This window comes from Macaca fascicularis, chromosome X, assembly GCF_037993035.2.
Source record: "Macaca fascicularis isolate 582-1 chromosome X, T2T-MFA8v1.1".
NCBI classification, from domain to species: domain Eukaryota; kingdom Metazoa; phylum Chordata; class Mammalia; order Primates; family Cercopithecidae; genus Macaca; species Macaca fascicularis.
In genome coordinates, this window is record NC_088395.1 from 37,096,330 (window position 1) to 37,111,188 (window position 14,859).

At 41.4% G+C, this 14,859-nt stretch overlaps 1 protein-coding gene across 1 annotated transcript; it reads left to right on the top strand.

Annotated features, from left to right (window-relative positions):
* The first annotated feature begins 10,238 nt into the window (after window positions 1-10,238).
* Window positions 10,239-14,535, top strand: FAM47C (family with sequence similarity 47 member C). Its single transcript, XM_065537865.1, has 3 exons — window positions 10,239-12,978; window positions 13,147-13,318; window positions 13,694-14,535. The coding sequence occupies exons 1-3, from the start codon at window positions 10,760-10,762 to the stop codon at window positions 14,462-14,464; spliced, it is 3,162 nt and encodes a 1,053-aa protein (XP_065393937.1). The 5' UTR covers window positions 10,239-10,759; the 3' UTR covers window positions 14,465-14,535.
* The last annotated feature ends 324 nt before the right edge of the window (window positions 14,536-14,859 follow it).

Below are 14,859 nucleotides of genomic sequence, written 5' to 3' on the forward strand. Positions count from 1 at the left end.
AAGCAAAAGCAGAGACATGCAAGACTTCTGAGGGTCTAGTCTCAGGACCACACACTCTTTTCTGCCTTAGTCTATTGGCAAATCACATGAGGAAATATAAGGTGTTTTTGTTGAACTTCAAAGTTGTATGACAAAGGGTATGGACACAGCGTAGGGTGAAGTGTTAGGATTCTTTGAAACCCCACCCCTAATTGTCCTATACTTAATTTGCATGCAGCGTTATTTATTTTAATACCATTACTCCACTAGAATATACTCTCCATGAGGGTAGGGCTTTTTCTTGCATTTATTTACTGATATGCAAGAGTCTAGAATAGTCTCTATTCTACTACTAATACTACTACTACTACTACTGCCACCACTACTACCTGTAGTAGATATTTACTAAACGTTTATGAAATAATGAATGAATTACCATGAGAGCGCCATGAGAGACTTAAGGTACCCTAAAGTGTAGAATACAGAGTGAGGCCTTTTTTCAAACCTTAACCTGACATGTTTAAACTCCTCCTATATTCTTGGATCCTTTTCCTATTGTAAGCACAAAATGTAAACATTCTGCAGTTTCTGCTCTTGTGTGTTTCTCTACAAGATATGGTGACCTCTATACTTTATCTTGAATTCAGGGCCTTCACACATTCTACTTTTGCTAACTAACCCTCTGTGGCAGCTTATATTTTTCCAATATGGCCACAACAATATCTCCTAGGCCACATGTTCCTCTACAATCCATGTGACCTTGACATTCCTCTCATCAGGAGGGAGGTACATGTAACCTCTTCTGAACTCTGGGTGGGCTGATATCTCATTTGTAACAAATAGAATGTGATGGAAATAACACGGTATGGCATCCAAGGCTAAATTATAAAAAGTCATGCAGCTTCCATCTTAAATGTTGCAGCACTCACATTTGGAGCCTTGGGCTACCTTGTAAGAATCTGACTGGAGCTTCTTATCGGGAGGAAGCCCAGACAACATGAAGAGGTCACTTGGAAGTGCTTGGATTGACAGGCCGAGGACAGCATCAACTGACAGCTATGTGAGTGAACCACTTTGGATATATCCAGTCCAGTCAAGCCTTCAGATTACCACCATCCCAAACCCTTCCAGAATTCCTGACCCAAAAAATTACAAACAAAAATATAGTTGTTACAAGCCTTTAAGTTTTAGGATAACGTGTTATGGAGCAAGGTAACTGGAATGTCCTGCTAGCTTCCCATAATCCGATGCTATGGAAGTCCCCTCTAATCAACAGTCTACACTCAACAGGGCAATGAGCAGTTAGCAAGATAAATATTTTAGAGAAATCTGGAAGACAGAGAAGTATGCAGGCACCCGAAAAGATGTGTTCTGAAATAACAATTCCAGTTGGATTCTTTAAAAGTAGTGATGACCCCACAAGAAATATGCAGTCTATACAAAATCTTGCTAAGGCCATTTATTTTACCATTATCTGCAAGATTTGTCCTGATAGTCACAGAATTTCTAGGAGCATTTGCTGACAGGCAGCTCCCAACATATGTTTCTGTGATCTTGCTGAATTGCTCAGTTCCCAGTTCTTCTTCAGTATGTCCTTATTATGCAGATTATGCAAAACTATGGATGGAAGAGAGTATTAGTGGGTTCATCAAGGAAATCGCATAAAAATTATGCAAAACTATCCAGAAAAGAGAGTATTAAAATCAGGGTTTCTCTTATGCAAATTATTGCTCTCTATGGGTGAATATGAAAAAAATCAGTAATTGTATAACTGTCAAACCTTACCAATTAAGGTTTAATACATTTAAGGAATAATGCATCTTAGAAATGCTTTCAAAAGATTTTCCAAAGTTTTGCTCAAAGGGTGCATCCTAGAAATGCTTGAGGTAACTGAATAGTGCTTTGTTCATTCCTTATAGCATATCCTCTGTGGAGACTCATCCCTACTTTATTAGATTAACAACATAATTGGAAACTTTCCCTAATTCTGCTCTTTGCTTTGCAGTTTTCTCTCCTTGGAATACTCTTCAAAAAAATTACCTCCTGGCTTGCCTCTTCACCTCTTTCTCAATGAGGTTGTCTCCAACTTGTTATTTTAAAGTTACTACCCTTCCACCAACCATTAGTATCTAACGACTATATATTTTACTTACTTATTTTGTTTCCCACCTGTCTCTCTCCACTAAAATTTAACCCCCAGAAGAACAGGAAATTTTGTCTGTGTTGCTTCCTCTTGTATGCTCAGCATCTAGATCAATGCCTGACACGTGATATGTGCTCAGTAGATACTTATTGATGTCTGTGATGCTCTTCATAATGTCAAAATTTTCTATCCATCCATGGCTGAGTTTTGCTGTCTGCTTTCCTGACCAGTTGCTTGATTATACACCTCTGCCACAAGCAGCCACAAAAATGTGCATTCTAACATAGGATTTGATTCTCTTTATTGTCTTTTTTCCCTCTACTTCCAGTTTTATCGATTTATAGTACTTTGTTAGCCATTATAGGCTAATCATGATTGCCAGTACACATGTAATCCCAGAATTAAAAGCCACCTGAAATAAGCAAGCAAAGTGGCACTCGCCACTCCACCTGAAGGGGGGGTAGCCAAGTTTGATTGGGTCACGTTGGCCAAGAACGAGCAACGGTGCACACCCAAGCTTATTGGAAATGAAGAAAGTATATGTCAATTATGCCCTTGGGTATTACAATGTGTGTTTATGGATGAGTGATTTGAATGAACATTGCTGTATGGGACACTACTAAAACAGGTATTCCTCCCTTGTAAACTAATGCATCTGTGTAAGGTACATTAAATTGGCAAGTGGGGATGTATGTGTTCCTTTAGGTAGAGTGAATTATTTAACTGGAAACGTTTAACAGCTTCCTACATGTGGTCATTTCTAAGGTTTTCACCAGCATTCAGAAGGATAGGAGGAAAAGAGTGATTTTAAATTCCTATGGTGGTATAGTTCAATGGCTATTAAATAACCCAACAATAGCCTAGTGTTGATAATGCATTAACACATCTGCTTTTTGTCTTATGGTACACTAATATTTTTCACTTGTACATTTGCAGTTCTCCTTATTGTAAGAAGTTCCAATGTCAACAACATAAGGTAGAAGTAATTCTCATATACAATTTTTAGACATTTGCATGAATGCAAATGGTGATAGTTAAAAGAGCAGATATGTTCCAAATAATTCATATTGATTTATACTCTGGAATGGCCATGGTTACGCTTAGCGAGCTGTTCTCAATATGACATGACTGCTCAACAGGACTTGACCCAGCATTCTCATGAGATACAGTAAGAGGCGATAACCAGAAAAACACAGGGTCTCAGTCCATGATCCAAAAGGTAGACAAACAAATTACCAAATGATTAAACAGAGCTAACTACTTTAGGATGGCAAAGATTAACAGAATCATAGAGCTGGAGATCATCTCCAGGAGATCATCTCTTTATGCCTTTCCTTTAACAATAAGGAAACCAAGGTCCATGAAAATCGTACAGCAGGGAATCGTTGAAATGTTGTTAAGAGGAGAGTCGTGGGATCACATCTGTGCTTTTGAAAGATCAGTTTTCTTGAAAATTAGAGAACATATTTGAAAGGAGGACAATATGTCAGAGTGGTATGTAGAATAATCAAGAAATGAGGAAATCTGAACTAATAGCAAAATAGGGTGGCAAGACTTGGAAGAAGTCAAGAGATCTGAAGCGAGCAGGTTACAGGGTTTTATGAATACCTGGCTGTGGGAGTAAAGGAGGATAAAAGTCAAAGATTATGGCTGGTTTCTTCTCTGGACAATTGGGCCAACAAAGATACTATCCACCATGCCAAAGAATACATGCAGTGGAATAGATATGAAGCATAAAGAAGAAGGAAAATAGCTAATTCAGTTTTAAAACCTGAGTGTGGTTTTATAGTCTCATGATGTAAAAAGAGAAACAATAAAGCAATAAAATGTTAACAATATATCCTGAAGGTTAAAAATTCAGTACAACTGATTAAAGGAGGTTGATAGAGGTGAGCTTTGGAAATTGGTTAATATAGGGATAGTACGGATAAAGGCATGTAGCTAGACTTCAGAATGAGGAAGCTTGACCACCTAGTTTTAATGGCCTTCTACTATCAGCAACATCTTGAGTTTATTTGGAGAAACCACCATTCCCTATTCCTGGAACATGTGATTTAAAAGAAACTATACCATTTCCATGTCCCCAAGGGGGAGCATATATCCCAGGTCTGCCCAAGGAGAAACAATCCTGAGCTTTCTTGGCTAAAACCATTGGGAAAGCTAAGATTGCTAATGTAGAAGGATTAAACCTACAGCTACTGCTGGCCCTCTTATGACTGCAAGGAGAAAGCACGCTGAGGATTAAAGCACACACAGGAAAGCAGAACTGTGTTTAAAAAAAAAAAAAAAAAGTATGACATACTATAACAAGATGTCCTAGAATAAAAAAAGAAAAATAAAATAATAAACCAATAAAACAAAAATTATAATAAAAAAGAAAAAAAAGTATGACAAAAAGTGTGACCCATGACATTATTAAAATGCCTGCATCTGGCCTTACCTGAAAAACTCATCAACTATGGAACCCAGTACATTCCTTCTTTTACTTAAATGGGGGTATGTCACTTGGCAAAAGAAGGAGACCTGGAATAATTCAGGGTTTTTTGGCCATTTGAAGTAGTTTGCTGTGATTCCATTAGAGAAGCTAGGTAGGCATGGAAGGGAGCAAGAAAAATATTTGCTGAAGTCACATTTGAGAGGATTGTTGACAACAGAGAATTCTATGAGCCTGTGAGCAATGAACGAGAGTGGAGGTGTTGAAATGAGACTTGATGTCAAATTCCTGCCCCACCAAACCTCACTGTGTGACCTTGGGAAAGTTATTTAACCTTGCTAAGCCTTGGTTCTCTCGTCTGTAAATTGGTAAAGACAATGGAATCTTTCTCGAAGTATGGTTACGATAATGCCTATAAAGGGTTTAACTTGATGTCTAGCTCTGAATAAATGTTAGCATTTGTCCAAAATCATTATTATTCTTGATGGAGTTGCTTTGAGAAGTGGATTATCACTGCGTGCTTACGGCCTAACCTCTTGCATCTTCCTCTTTTTCTAAGTTGGTTCTCCTTAGAAAAGAGTCATAGGTTTTTGGTTTGTTTGTTTGTTTTGCTTATTCTTTCTCAATGATTCCTAAATAAAATGTGTTCCGTTTACAAGCCTAGCTATTTTTTATTTAGGGTGACTAATTCAACTTCTAAGGTGAAAAAAGAAATCTTGTGTTTCTCAGCTTTTATGTGATCACCGGTAATAAAGATTCAAGTTGACAACTTCTGTTGCTGATGCATGAGACAGAATGAAGTTAATCTTTTCAAGGCTATCTGGTTCTGCAGCAGTAAGAGTAAACAGGAAAGCAAAAGCATGTGACAGAAAGCTATGTGGGTGAGCAGATCTGCAAAGAGAGGATAAGCAGATAATATCTGAGGGGGCACTCTTAGTTATTTTCAATCTTTTAAGTTCTGTGTAAGTTTCCCACAATTTCTCTTTACCAAGCTCTGTACAGTCTTTGCAACTGGTTCATAAATCAAAAATTATTCTAAAATAAAAGATTTCCAATTTAGACTATATATTGCATCATGATAAATTATCAGCAGTCTAGATGTTGCTGTGGAGGTATATATATATATACATATATATATATATATATATGGAGAGAGAGAGAGAGAGAGACGGAGAGAGAGGGAGAAATTTTATTGGTTTATGCAACTGTGGGGGTGGGCAAATCCAAAATCTGCAGACCTGGTTGCAGGTTAGAAATTCAGGCAAAAGTTGATGTTGTAGTCTTGATTCTAATGGCTGGAAACTGAAACAGATCCGTCTTCTAGGGGGAACTTCTGTCTTTTTCTTGAAGGCCTTCAACTGATTGGATGATGCTCACCCATCCTATGGAAGGTAAATCTGATTTACTCAAAGTCTACTGATATAAAATGTTAAATGACAACTTAAAAATCTCTCCACAGCAACATCTAGACTGTTTGACCGAATAATTGGGCACCATAGCCTAGCCAAGTTGACACAGAAAATTAACCATCCCAGAAAGTAAACTTACCAAGAGCTAATAAAAGCAAAAGAATTCCAAAGTGGGTTGGATCAGAATGAAAATGATTGGGTATCTGAAAAAGGCTGGCAGGTGCCGCATGTGGGTGGAAGAGGCAGCAAGGCTGCAGATAATGTGAGTCTGCTGGAGGGTGAAAATTGTGTCCTGAGTTAAGTCTGCAGTAAAGGTTGTAACTAACTAAGAGCAGTCACAGGCACACAAAGATGTCAGAACTGGGACTACTTAAGGCTCCATTAAACCAATGCACTTCATCACATGGATTTTCATTGTTTATTTTAATTTTCTTGTATACTTATTCATTTTATGCTGCTCTACTCAGAGCATTTTGACTTCCTTGAACATTTATTTATTAGCTTGTTGGTGTTGGTTTTGCTTGTCAGCTGCATTATTCATTTCTGGAGTAACACTTCATACTAAGGCGGTTGTTGCTTGTTGATTGAACAGGCCAGTTGTAATTTCTCTGTACTCTATAGTGATGTCAGTTTTCTTTAACCCAAGAAGTGCTGTTTACACAAGTAAGTTGCTTTCACTCCTAGTTTTTTTTTTTCACTGCCAGTCGGGTACTCACCAAACTTTGTATCTTCTTTACTCTTCTATCATGACTTCATTATCCTGTGGGCCCACCAGTTATGTACATGTCATCTAAGTGAATTATTTTGTCCACGGGCTCCACTATCTGATTTTTACATTCCCATATAGCACTTGCTGAAATTTAATTTTCTCCAAATTTGGTGACTTTGGATAATACCATAACTACTGTGGTTTTTAAACTCTGAAAGTCTTCGGGGCCTATAAAAGGCACAGGGCTTTAGAAAAGTAATTTTCACCTATTGGTGTGTATAACTTAGAGACCATGTAAAATGTAGATGACTGGCTCCACTTCGAAAAAATTATGATTTACTATATATGGGGACAGAGGGGCCACAAGTATGCATTTTAAAGAAGCTACAGCTTTCCCTCTTATATGGTTAGTAGTGATTTGCTGATAATTTATCATGATGCAATATATAGTTTAAATTGGAAATCTTTTATTTTAGAATAATTTTTGATTTATGAACCAATTGCAAAGACTGTACAGAGCATTTTCATGCACATTTTACCCAGCTTCCCCTAAAATTAATATCTTACATGGTACATGCATTTAAACTAAAAAATTAACATTGACATATTACTATTAACTAAACTTCAGACTTTATTCAGATTTGTAGATTTTTTTATACCCATGTCCTCTTCAGTGTCAGGATACAGCTCGGCCTACCACATTGAATTTAGTTTTCATGTCTCTTTAATCTAAAGTCTATGTCCAGTTCTCTGCCTTTAATTGTTTCCCATGACCTTTATAATTTTGAGGAACACTTGAGAATTTTGTAAGATGTCCCTGGACTTGGGTTTGTTAGATGTTTTCTCCTCAGTAGACTAGGATTCTGGAATTTAGGGAAGAATATTACACAGGTGAAGTGTCTTTCTCATCACATCCTATCAGAGGAGTGCATGATACCAACGTGACGTCCCACTGCTGATATTAACATTCATCACTTGGTTAAGGAGAGAACTGCCAGGCTTCTCCACTAAAAGGTCACTATTTTTCCCTATCCATATTCTATTTTTTAGAATCCAGCCCACACTCTGGGGAGGGCATTTAAATTCCACCTCCTGGAGGGAGGAGTATCTATGTATATTTTTTGAAATTCTTCATAAGACAGATTTGCACTTTTTTTTTCATTATTTATTTGTACAATCATTTGTATCAATATGGACTCATGGATATTTTATTTTATATTGTGTTATAATTTTAAAATTTTAATTCTCATGTTGCTTAAATTGTTTTAACTTTGGCCATTGAGTGCTCTTTCAGTTTGGCTCCTGATCTGCTTTTATTCTTTTGTTATCTGAGAACTTCCTATTTTCTGTCATCACATAATACTCCAGGCTCATCTTATGTTTTCACTGCCGCAGGCCTAGAATTACTCATTTCTCCAAGGATGTCTCATTTTGCTTTTGTTATTTTGGATAATTGTATTTAGAAACAAAGATATGGGCAGTGGATGTACTTTTCGCTACTTGGATGTCATTTTTTTCTAGTTTCTCAGCAGACAGAGCTATAAAATATATGCATGTATACTAACCAATATGTGCACACAACTATATTTATTTCTTTAACTATGTATCTCCATACAAGTTAAGCTACTACTATGTATTATACATTTTGTTTTGTGTTATCTGTTGTCTTACTGTTAAGTTTTAATAATCATTTATGTATTCTGGATATGAATCTTTTGTATAATATTCTACTTTGAAAAATGAAAAAAATGAAGTGGCTGTAAAGTACAAAAACTTTTAATGAACAGCCACATGAAAAATTTTGGAGATGCCCAGTTGACCTTTAGGAGCTTCAATGTGTGTTTTTCTCTGGGATTATTTAGAAAATAGAAGTTTTATTCAAACCCTCACCCACTTTAGATAAATGAGAACTCATATGAGCTTACTAGTTAGAGTACTGTTATAGAGAATTGTTGAAATATTGGCTCTTGAATTTAACATACATTCCATGGAATTTTTCCAAGTGAAAAAGTTAAAAATAAATCCATACCAAAATGGTCTTAGCAACTTCGCATTATGAAATCTACTAAATATGTTGAGAGTTTAACAGATTCTTATAACTGATAAATGAAAATATTTGTGACATATAAATAGATCTGTATGATTTCTGCTTCTCCTTTATTTAGGCACTGAATGTAGAATATTTTTATTTTCAAGTTGTAGTAATCCTATATAAAATAACAATACTTTACTGAATGCTTATTCTGCGCCAAACATGATACAAAATCAAAACAAAAATATATGTTATATAGATTATCCTGATTTACACATAAACCATTTTTTGCATTAATGAGAAACCTAAGAGGAATATATATTAGTCTATTTTACAGAGGAGGAGCCACAGGGAAGAGAGGTATTGATCATGCCTTATTTACAAGGAGGAACTAAGGCATACCTGTTAGTAATGGTAGAAAACATTTTCAGCTGCACTTAACAAGGGAAATAAGAAAATTTCTTTTAAAAATGAATAAGAATGTACAGAAAAAAATTACCATGTGATGAGAAAATAATATGCTTAAGGAATAATGCAAGGTGAATTTGTCTAAAATTAAATTTTTTATAAAAAATCTTTTTCATAGTTATAGTTTTAAACACCATAAGAGAGATAAAAAATTTCACTAATATTATTCAAAGGAAAATCAAGGATTGCAACTGGGCTGAGCAGAGGGGATGAAGATACTCAGTTTGGAAAGAAAGAAGGGAAACTGTCTTTATTCACAGAAGACATTATCATATATATAGAAAATTCAATGAACTCTACAAAAATGCTCCTGAAAGTAATAAGAGAGTTTACCAAGGCTGTATGATACAAGGTGGACATACAAAACTCAATATTTATATATACTAACATCAAAAAATTGGAAATTTCAATTTAAATATACTACATATAATAGTATCAAAAGCAATATTTAGAAAAATCTGGGGAGAAACAATGTAAAAGACATATGAACTAAAAACTACAAAATATTCCTGAGAAAATTAAAAATCACATAAACAAATGGGAAAATGTACCTTTTTCAGTGGTCAGAAGACCTCCTATTGTTAATATGTCAATTACCTGCAAATTGATCTACAGATTCAACAGAATCCTAATCAAAATCCCAGCGGAATTTTTTTTAGGCATTGACAAACTTATTTGAAAAATTTCTGTAGAAATTCAAAGGACCTCGAAGAAGCAACTTTGTAAATGAACATTGTTAAAGAACTAATATATCCAAATTTCTAGATTTATTTTAAAGCTAAAGTAATCAACAGAGGGTGAAATTTGTGTGAGAGAAAAATATGGAAGAGAAAAGAGTGTCAAGAAATTGACCCACAAAAAAATATAGACAGCTGATATTCTACAAATTTCCAAAGGCAATTCAGTGGAGAAAATATAATCTTTACAAAAATAGTTCTGAAATTACCAGATATACATAGACAATAGACACTTTTTTAAAAAAAGTACTTTGATCTGTATCGTGTGCTGTTTACAAAACTTTAAACAGATTTAAATTTTTAAAAATCTCTGTGACCTTTGGATAAGCAAAGTTTTCACAGATACATCAAAAGAAGTACAATCTGTAAAAGAACAAATTAATAAATTGGACTTCATCAAATAAAAAAAAACTTCTCTTTGATAGACACTGTTAAGACAATGAAGGGAAAAGCCAAGGATGAAGAGAAAAATTTGCAAATCATATAGGTGATAACGGACTTAGATGCAGAACAGAACAAGAATTTTCAAAACTAAATATGATATCCAGCAACACAATTTAAAAATGGGGGAAAAAATCAACAGAAACTTAAACCAAGGAGAGATAAGGATGGCAAATAAGCAAATATAGACATGTTCAATACCAGTAGTCATTAGGACACACAAATAAAACCTAGAATGAGATTGCACTACACACCTGTTAGAATCCGGGCTGCGCAGGTGGCGTCAGCGCTGCCCCGCCTCCAGGAAGGAACCTGGGCTGCACGTGGCTGGCGGTCTCCTAGCGACTAGAGCGGCAGGGATCAGGAACCGCGGAAACTGGAGAGGTGGCACCCCAGCGAGGGCCACCATGGGGGACCAGGGGCTGCAGGACCGGCCGAGGTCCCCGAGCATGGACTCCAAGCCCTGGTACTGTGACAAACAGCCTTCCAAGTGCTTCGCGAAGCGCAAGCACAGGCGCCTGAGGTTCCCGCCCATGGACCCTCGGAACCGGGTATTTGTGACGCAGGGCATGGACGACTTCCGCTACGGCTGTCCGTCTCCCGAAGATACGCTCGTTTGTCGCTGTGACGAGTTTTTACTCCTCAAAATATCTCTCAGAGGTCCCCAAGCTGACCCCAAAAGCAGGAAGAAAAAGCTGCGCAAGAAAGCGGCCCTGTTTTCCAAGCTCTCACGAGCCAAGCCAGCACGGAAGACGTTCGTAGAGGGAGTGGAAGCCCAGCTGACGGCCAAGCCTCCCTTGGCCATGAACTACAATCTGGGAGAAGATATGCCTCCAGATCTCCTACTACAGGTGCTGAAACCGCTGGATCCTGAGAGGAAGCTGGAGGACGCATGCGCTTGTGAGGGCCAGGGGACGACAACTGACGAACCCATGGAGCCTGGTAAATACCCCTGCAGGGAATTCTCCCCTCGGCCACCTGAGACTCGGGTGTCCTGTCTCCACCCAGAGCCTCCCAAGTCTCCAGTGTCTAGTCTCTGCCCAGAGCCTCCTGAGACTGGAGTGTCCCATCTCCGCCCAGAGCCTCCTGAGACTCAGGTGTCCAGTCTCCACTTGGAGCCTCCCAAGACTGGAGTGTCCAGTCTCCTCCCGGAGCCTCCCGAGACTCAGGTGTTCAGTCTCCACCTGGAGCCTCCCAAGACTGGAGTGTCCAATCTCCTCCCGGAGCCTCCTGAGACTGGAGTGTGTCATCTCTGCCCAGAGCCTCCCAAGACTAGCGTATCTCGTCTCCACCCGGAGCCTCCTGTGACTGGAGTGCCTGATCTCTGCCCGGAGCCTCCCAAGACAGGCGTATCTCATGGCCCAGAGCCTCCTGAGACTGGAGTGTCCCATCTCCACCCAGAGCCTCCCAAGACTCGGGTGTTCAGTCTCCACCCGGAGCCTCCCGAGACTGGAGTGTCTCATCTCCGCCCAGAGCCTCCCAAGACTCGCGTACCTCCTCTCCGCCCAGAGCCTCCCGAGAATGGAGCGTCTCTTCTCTCCCCAGAGCCTGCCAAGACTCGCGTATCTAATCTCCGCCCGGAGCCTCCTGAGACTGGAGTGTCCCATCTCCGCCCAGAGCCTCCCAAGACTCGGGTGTCCAGTCTCCGCCGGGAGCCTCCTGAGACTGGAGCGTCCCATCTCCGCCCAGAGCCTCCCAAGACTCGGGTGTCCAGTCTCCGCCGGGAACCTCCTGACACTGGAGTGTCCCATCTCCGCCCAGGGCCTCCCAAGACTCGGGTGTCCAGTCTCCGCCCAGCGCCTCCCGAGACTGGAGTGTCCCATCTCTGCCCGGAGCCTCCCAAGACTCGGGTGTCCAGTCTCCGCCCAGAGCCTCCTGAGACTGGAGTGTCCCATCTCCGCCCAGAGCCTCCCAAGACTCCGGTGTCCAGTCTCCGCCCAGAGCCTCCCGAGACTGGAGTGTCCCATCTCTGCCCGGAGCCTCCCAAGACTCGCGTATCTCATCTCCCTCCGGAGCCTCCTGAGACTGGAGTGTCCCATCTCCGCCCAGAGCCTCCCAAGACTCGGGTGTCCAGTCTCCGCCGGGAGCCTCCTGAGACTGGAGCGTCCCATCTCCGCCCAGAGCCTCCCAAGACTCGGGTGTCCAGTCTCCGCCGGGAACCTCCTGACACTGGAGTGTCCCATCTCCGCCCAGGGCCTCCCAAGACTCGGGTGTCCAGTCTCCGCCGGGAGCCTCCTGAGACTGGAGTGTCCCATCTCCGCCCAGAGCCTCCCAAGACTCGGGTGTCCCGTCTCCGCCCAGAGCCTCCTGAGACTGGAGCGTCCCGTCTCCGCCCAGAGCCTCGCAAGACTCGGGTGTCCCGTCTCCGCCCAGAGCCTCCTGAGACTGGAGTGTCCCATCTCCGCCCGGAGCCTCCAGAAACTTGCGTATCTCATCTCCGCCTGGAGCCTCCAGACACTGGAGTGTCCCATCTCTGCCCGGAGCCCCCCAAGATATGCGTATCTCATCTCTGCCCAGAGTCTCCTGAAACTGGAGCGTCCCATCTCCGCCCAGAGCCTCCCAAGACTCCGATGTACAGTCTCCACCTGGAGCCTCCCGAGAATGGAGTGTCCCATCCCTGCCCAGAGTCTCCCAAGACTCGGGTGTCCAGTCTCCACCCAGAGCCTCTTGAGACTGGAGTGTCCCATCTCTGCCCAGAGCCTCTAGAGATTTGCGTATCTCATCTCCGCCCGGAGTCTACCGAGACTGGAGTGTCTCATCTCTGCCCAGAGCCTCCCAAGACCCCGGTGTCCAGTCTCCGCCCGGAGCCTCCTAAGACTGGAGCGTCCCATCTCCGCCCAGAGCCTCCCAAGACTCAGGTGTCCAGTGTCCTCCCGGAGCCTCCCGAAACTAGAGTGTCCCATCTCCGCCCGGAGCCTCCTGAGACTGGAGTGTCCCATCTCCGCCCAGAGCCTCCCAAGACTCCGGTGTCCAGTCTCCGCCCAGAGCCTCCTGAAACTGGAGTGTCCCATCTCTGTCCGGAGTCTCCCGAGACTCACGTATCTCATCCCTGCCCGGAGCCTCCCGAGACTGGAGTATCCCATCTCAGCCCGGAAATTCCCAACACTCGTCGGGTGTCCAGTTTCCTACTACAGGTCCTGAAAGTGGATTCTGAGAGGAAGCCGGAAGACACATGGGCTCGTTGCGAGGGTCGGGAGACAACAACCGAGGAACCCACCGAGCCTAGTAAATACCTTTGTGGGGAATCCAACCCGCGGCCTTTCGAGAGTCGGGTGTCCCATCTCCCACTGGTGCCTCCCAAGACTCGTCGGGTGTCCAAACTCCGCCCAGAGCCTCCCAAGACTCGTCGGGTGTCCAGTTTCCGCCCGGAGCCTCCCAGGACTCGTCGAGTGTCCAGTCTCCGCCTGGAGCCTCTCAAGACTCGTCGAGTGTCCAGTCTCTGCCCAGAGACTACCAAGACTGGAGTATCCCATCTAAAAGAACTGTTTCAGGAAGATACACCAAACACAACGGAGTGTGTTTCTGACTCTCTTCAACATAGATACACATCGAGAAAACTCCGTGACTTCAAGTGGGCAGGAGACCTGGGAGTTGATGAAGAATCCATCAGCAGTCTGTTTGACTTTACCACTGAGTGCAAAGCAGACTATCAAGACCAAAAGATTAAGACGGTAAATGAGTGTTCCTCAGGGCTGAAGTGCAGCATGGAGCTAGATGACATGGATGAGGTCAAATTCTTCTCACAGAAAAAAGACTTGGACGGGAAAATCCACACTGCATCGAATTCTTATAGTGCAGAGCATGTGAACATGGGATATGGAGCATGGTACCTCAAGCCTAAGTTGGGACAAAAGCTAAGAAGTGATGAACCGTTGAATGACCCCAAGCTCCTACTTGAAAAGCCTGATGAACCCGACATTCTTGACGGTCTTTATGGACCAATTGCCTTTAAGGATTTTATATTAAGCAAGGGCTACGAAATGCCTGGCATCATTCAAAGGCTGTTTGCCAGGAATGGATGGACTTATGACTCTGTTAAGACTCCTATTCAACGTGCAATGCAAGTTTACAAGTACGAAGAAGACGTCACAGATGCATCGGAAGAAGATTAGATGGTTTTCAATTTACTACTTAATTGGGTATTTCTTGCTCTCATTTTAAACATCAATCAGAATTTATGATGACTAGCCCCGTGAATGTACAATGATGGCAACATCTGTAACTTCACTACCTAATGTTTATAAAGATTTCTTAATGACCTGCTTTGACTTCATTATTTCATATATTTTATCAATTATGTGATTAATATTCACATATACTTTTTTCACATTTTGAAGCATTATGAATATTACGTCATCATTTCAATTACTTGTAAAAATACATACAACCAGAAACAAAAGCAGAATTAATGTTAGAAAGAGAAATGGGGTCAACTGCATTGACTCACACCTATAATCCCGCCCCACTTTGGGAGGCCCAGATGGATGGATTGGTTGAGCCCAGGAGT

Excerpts from the sequence above, each read along its gene's own strand:
- FAM47C (XM_065537865.1), top strand. The coding sequence starts at position 10,760 with ATGGGGGACCAGGGGCTGCAGGACCGGCCGAGGTCCCCGAGCATGGAC. Across the intron at positions 12,979-13,146 it reads GTGTCCCATCCCTGCCCAGA|TCTCCGCCCGGAGCCTCCTA; the intron begins GTCTCCCAAGAC and ends CCCGGTGTCCAG. Across the intron at positions 13,319-13,693 it reads CAGAGCCTCCCAAGACTCCG|ACTCGTCGGGTGTCCAGTTT; the intron begins GTGTCCAGTCTC and ends GAGCCTCCCAAG.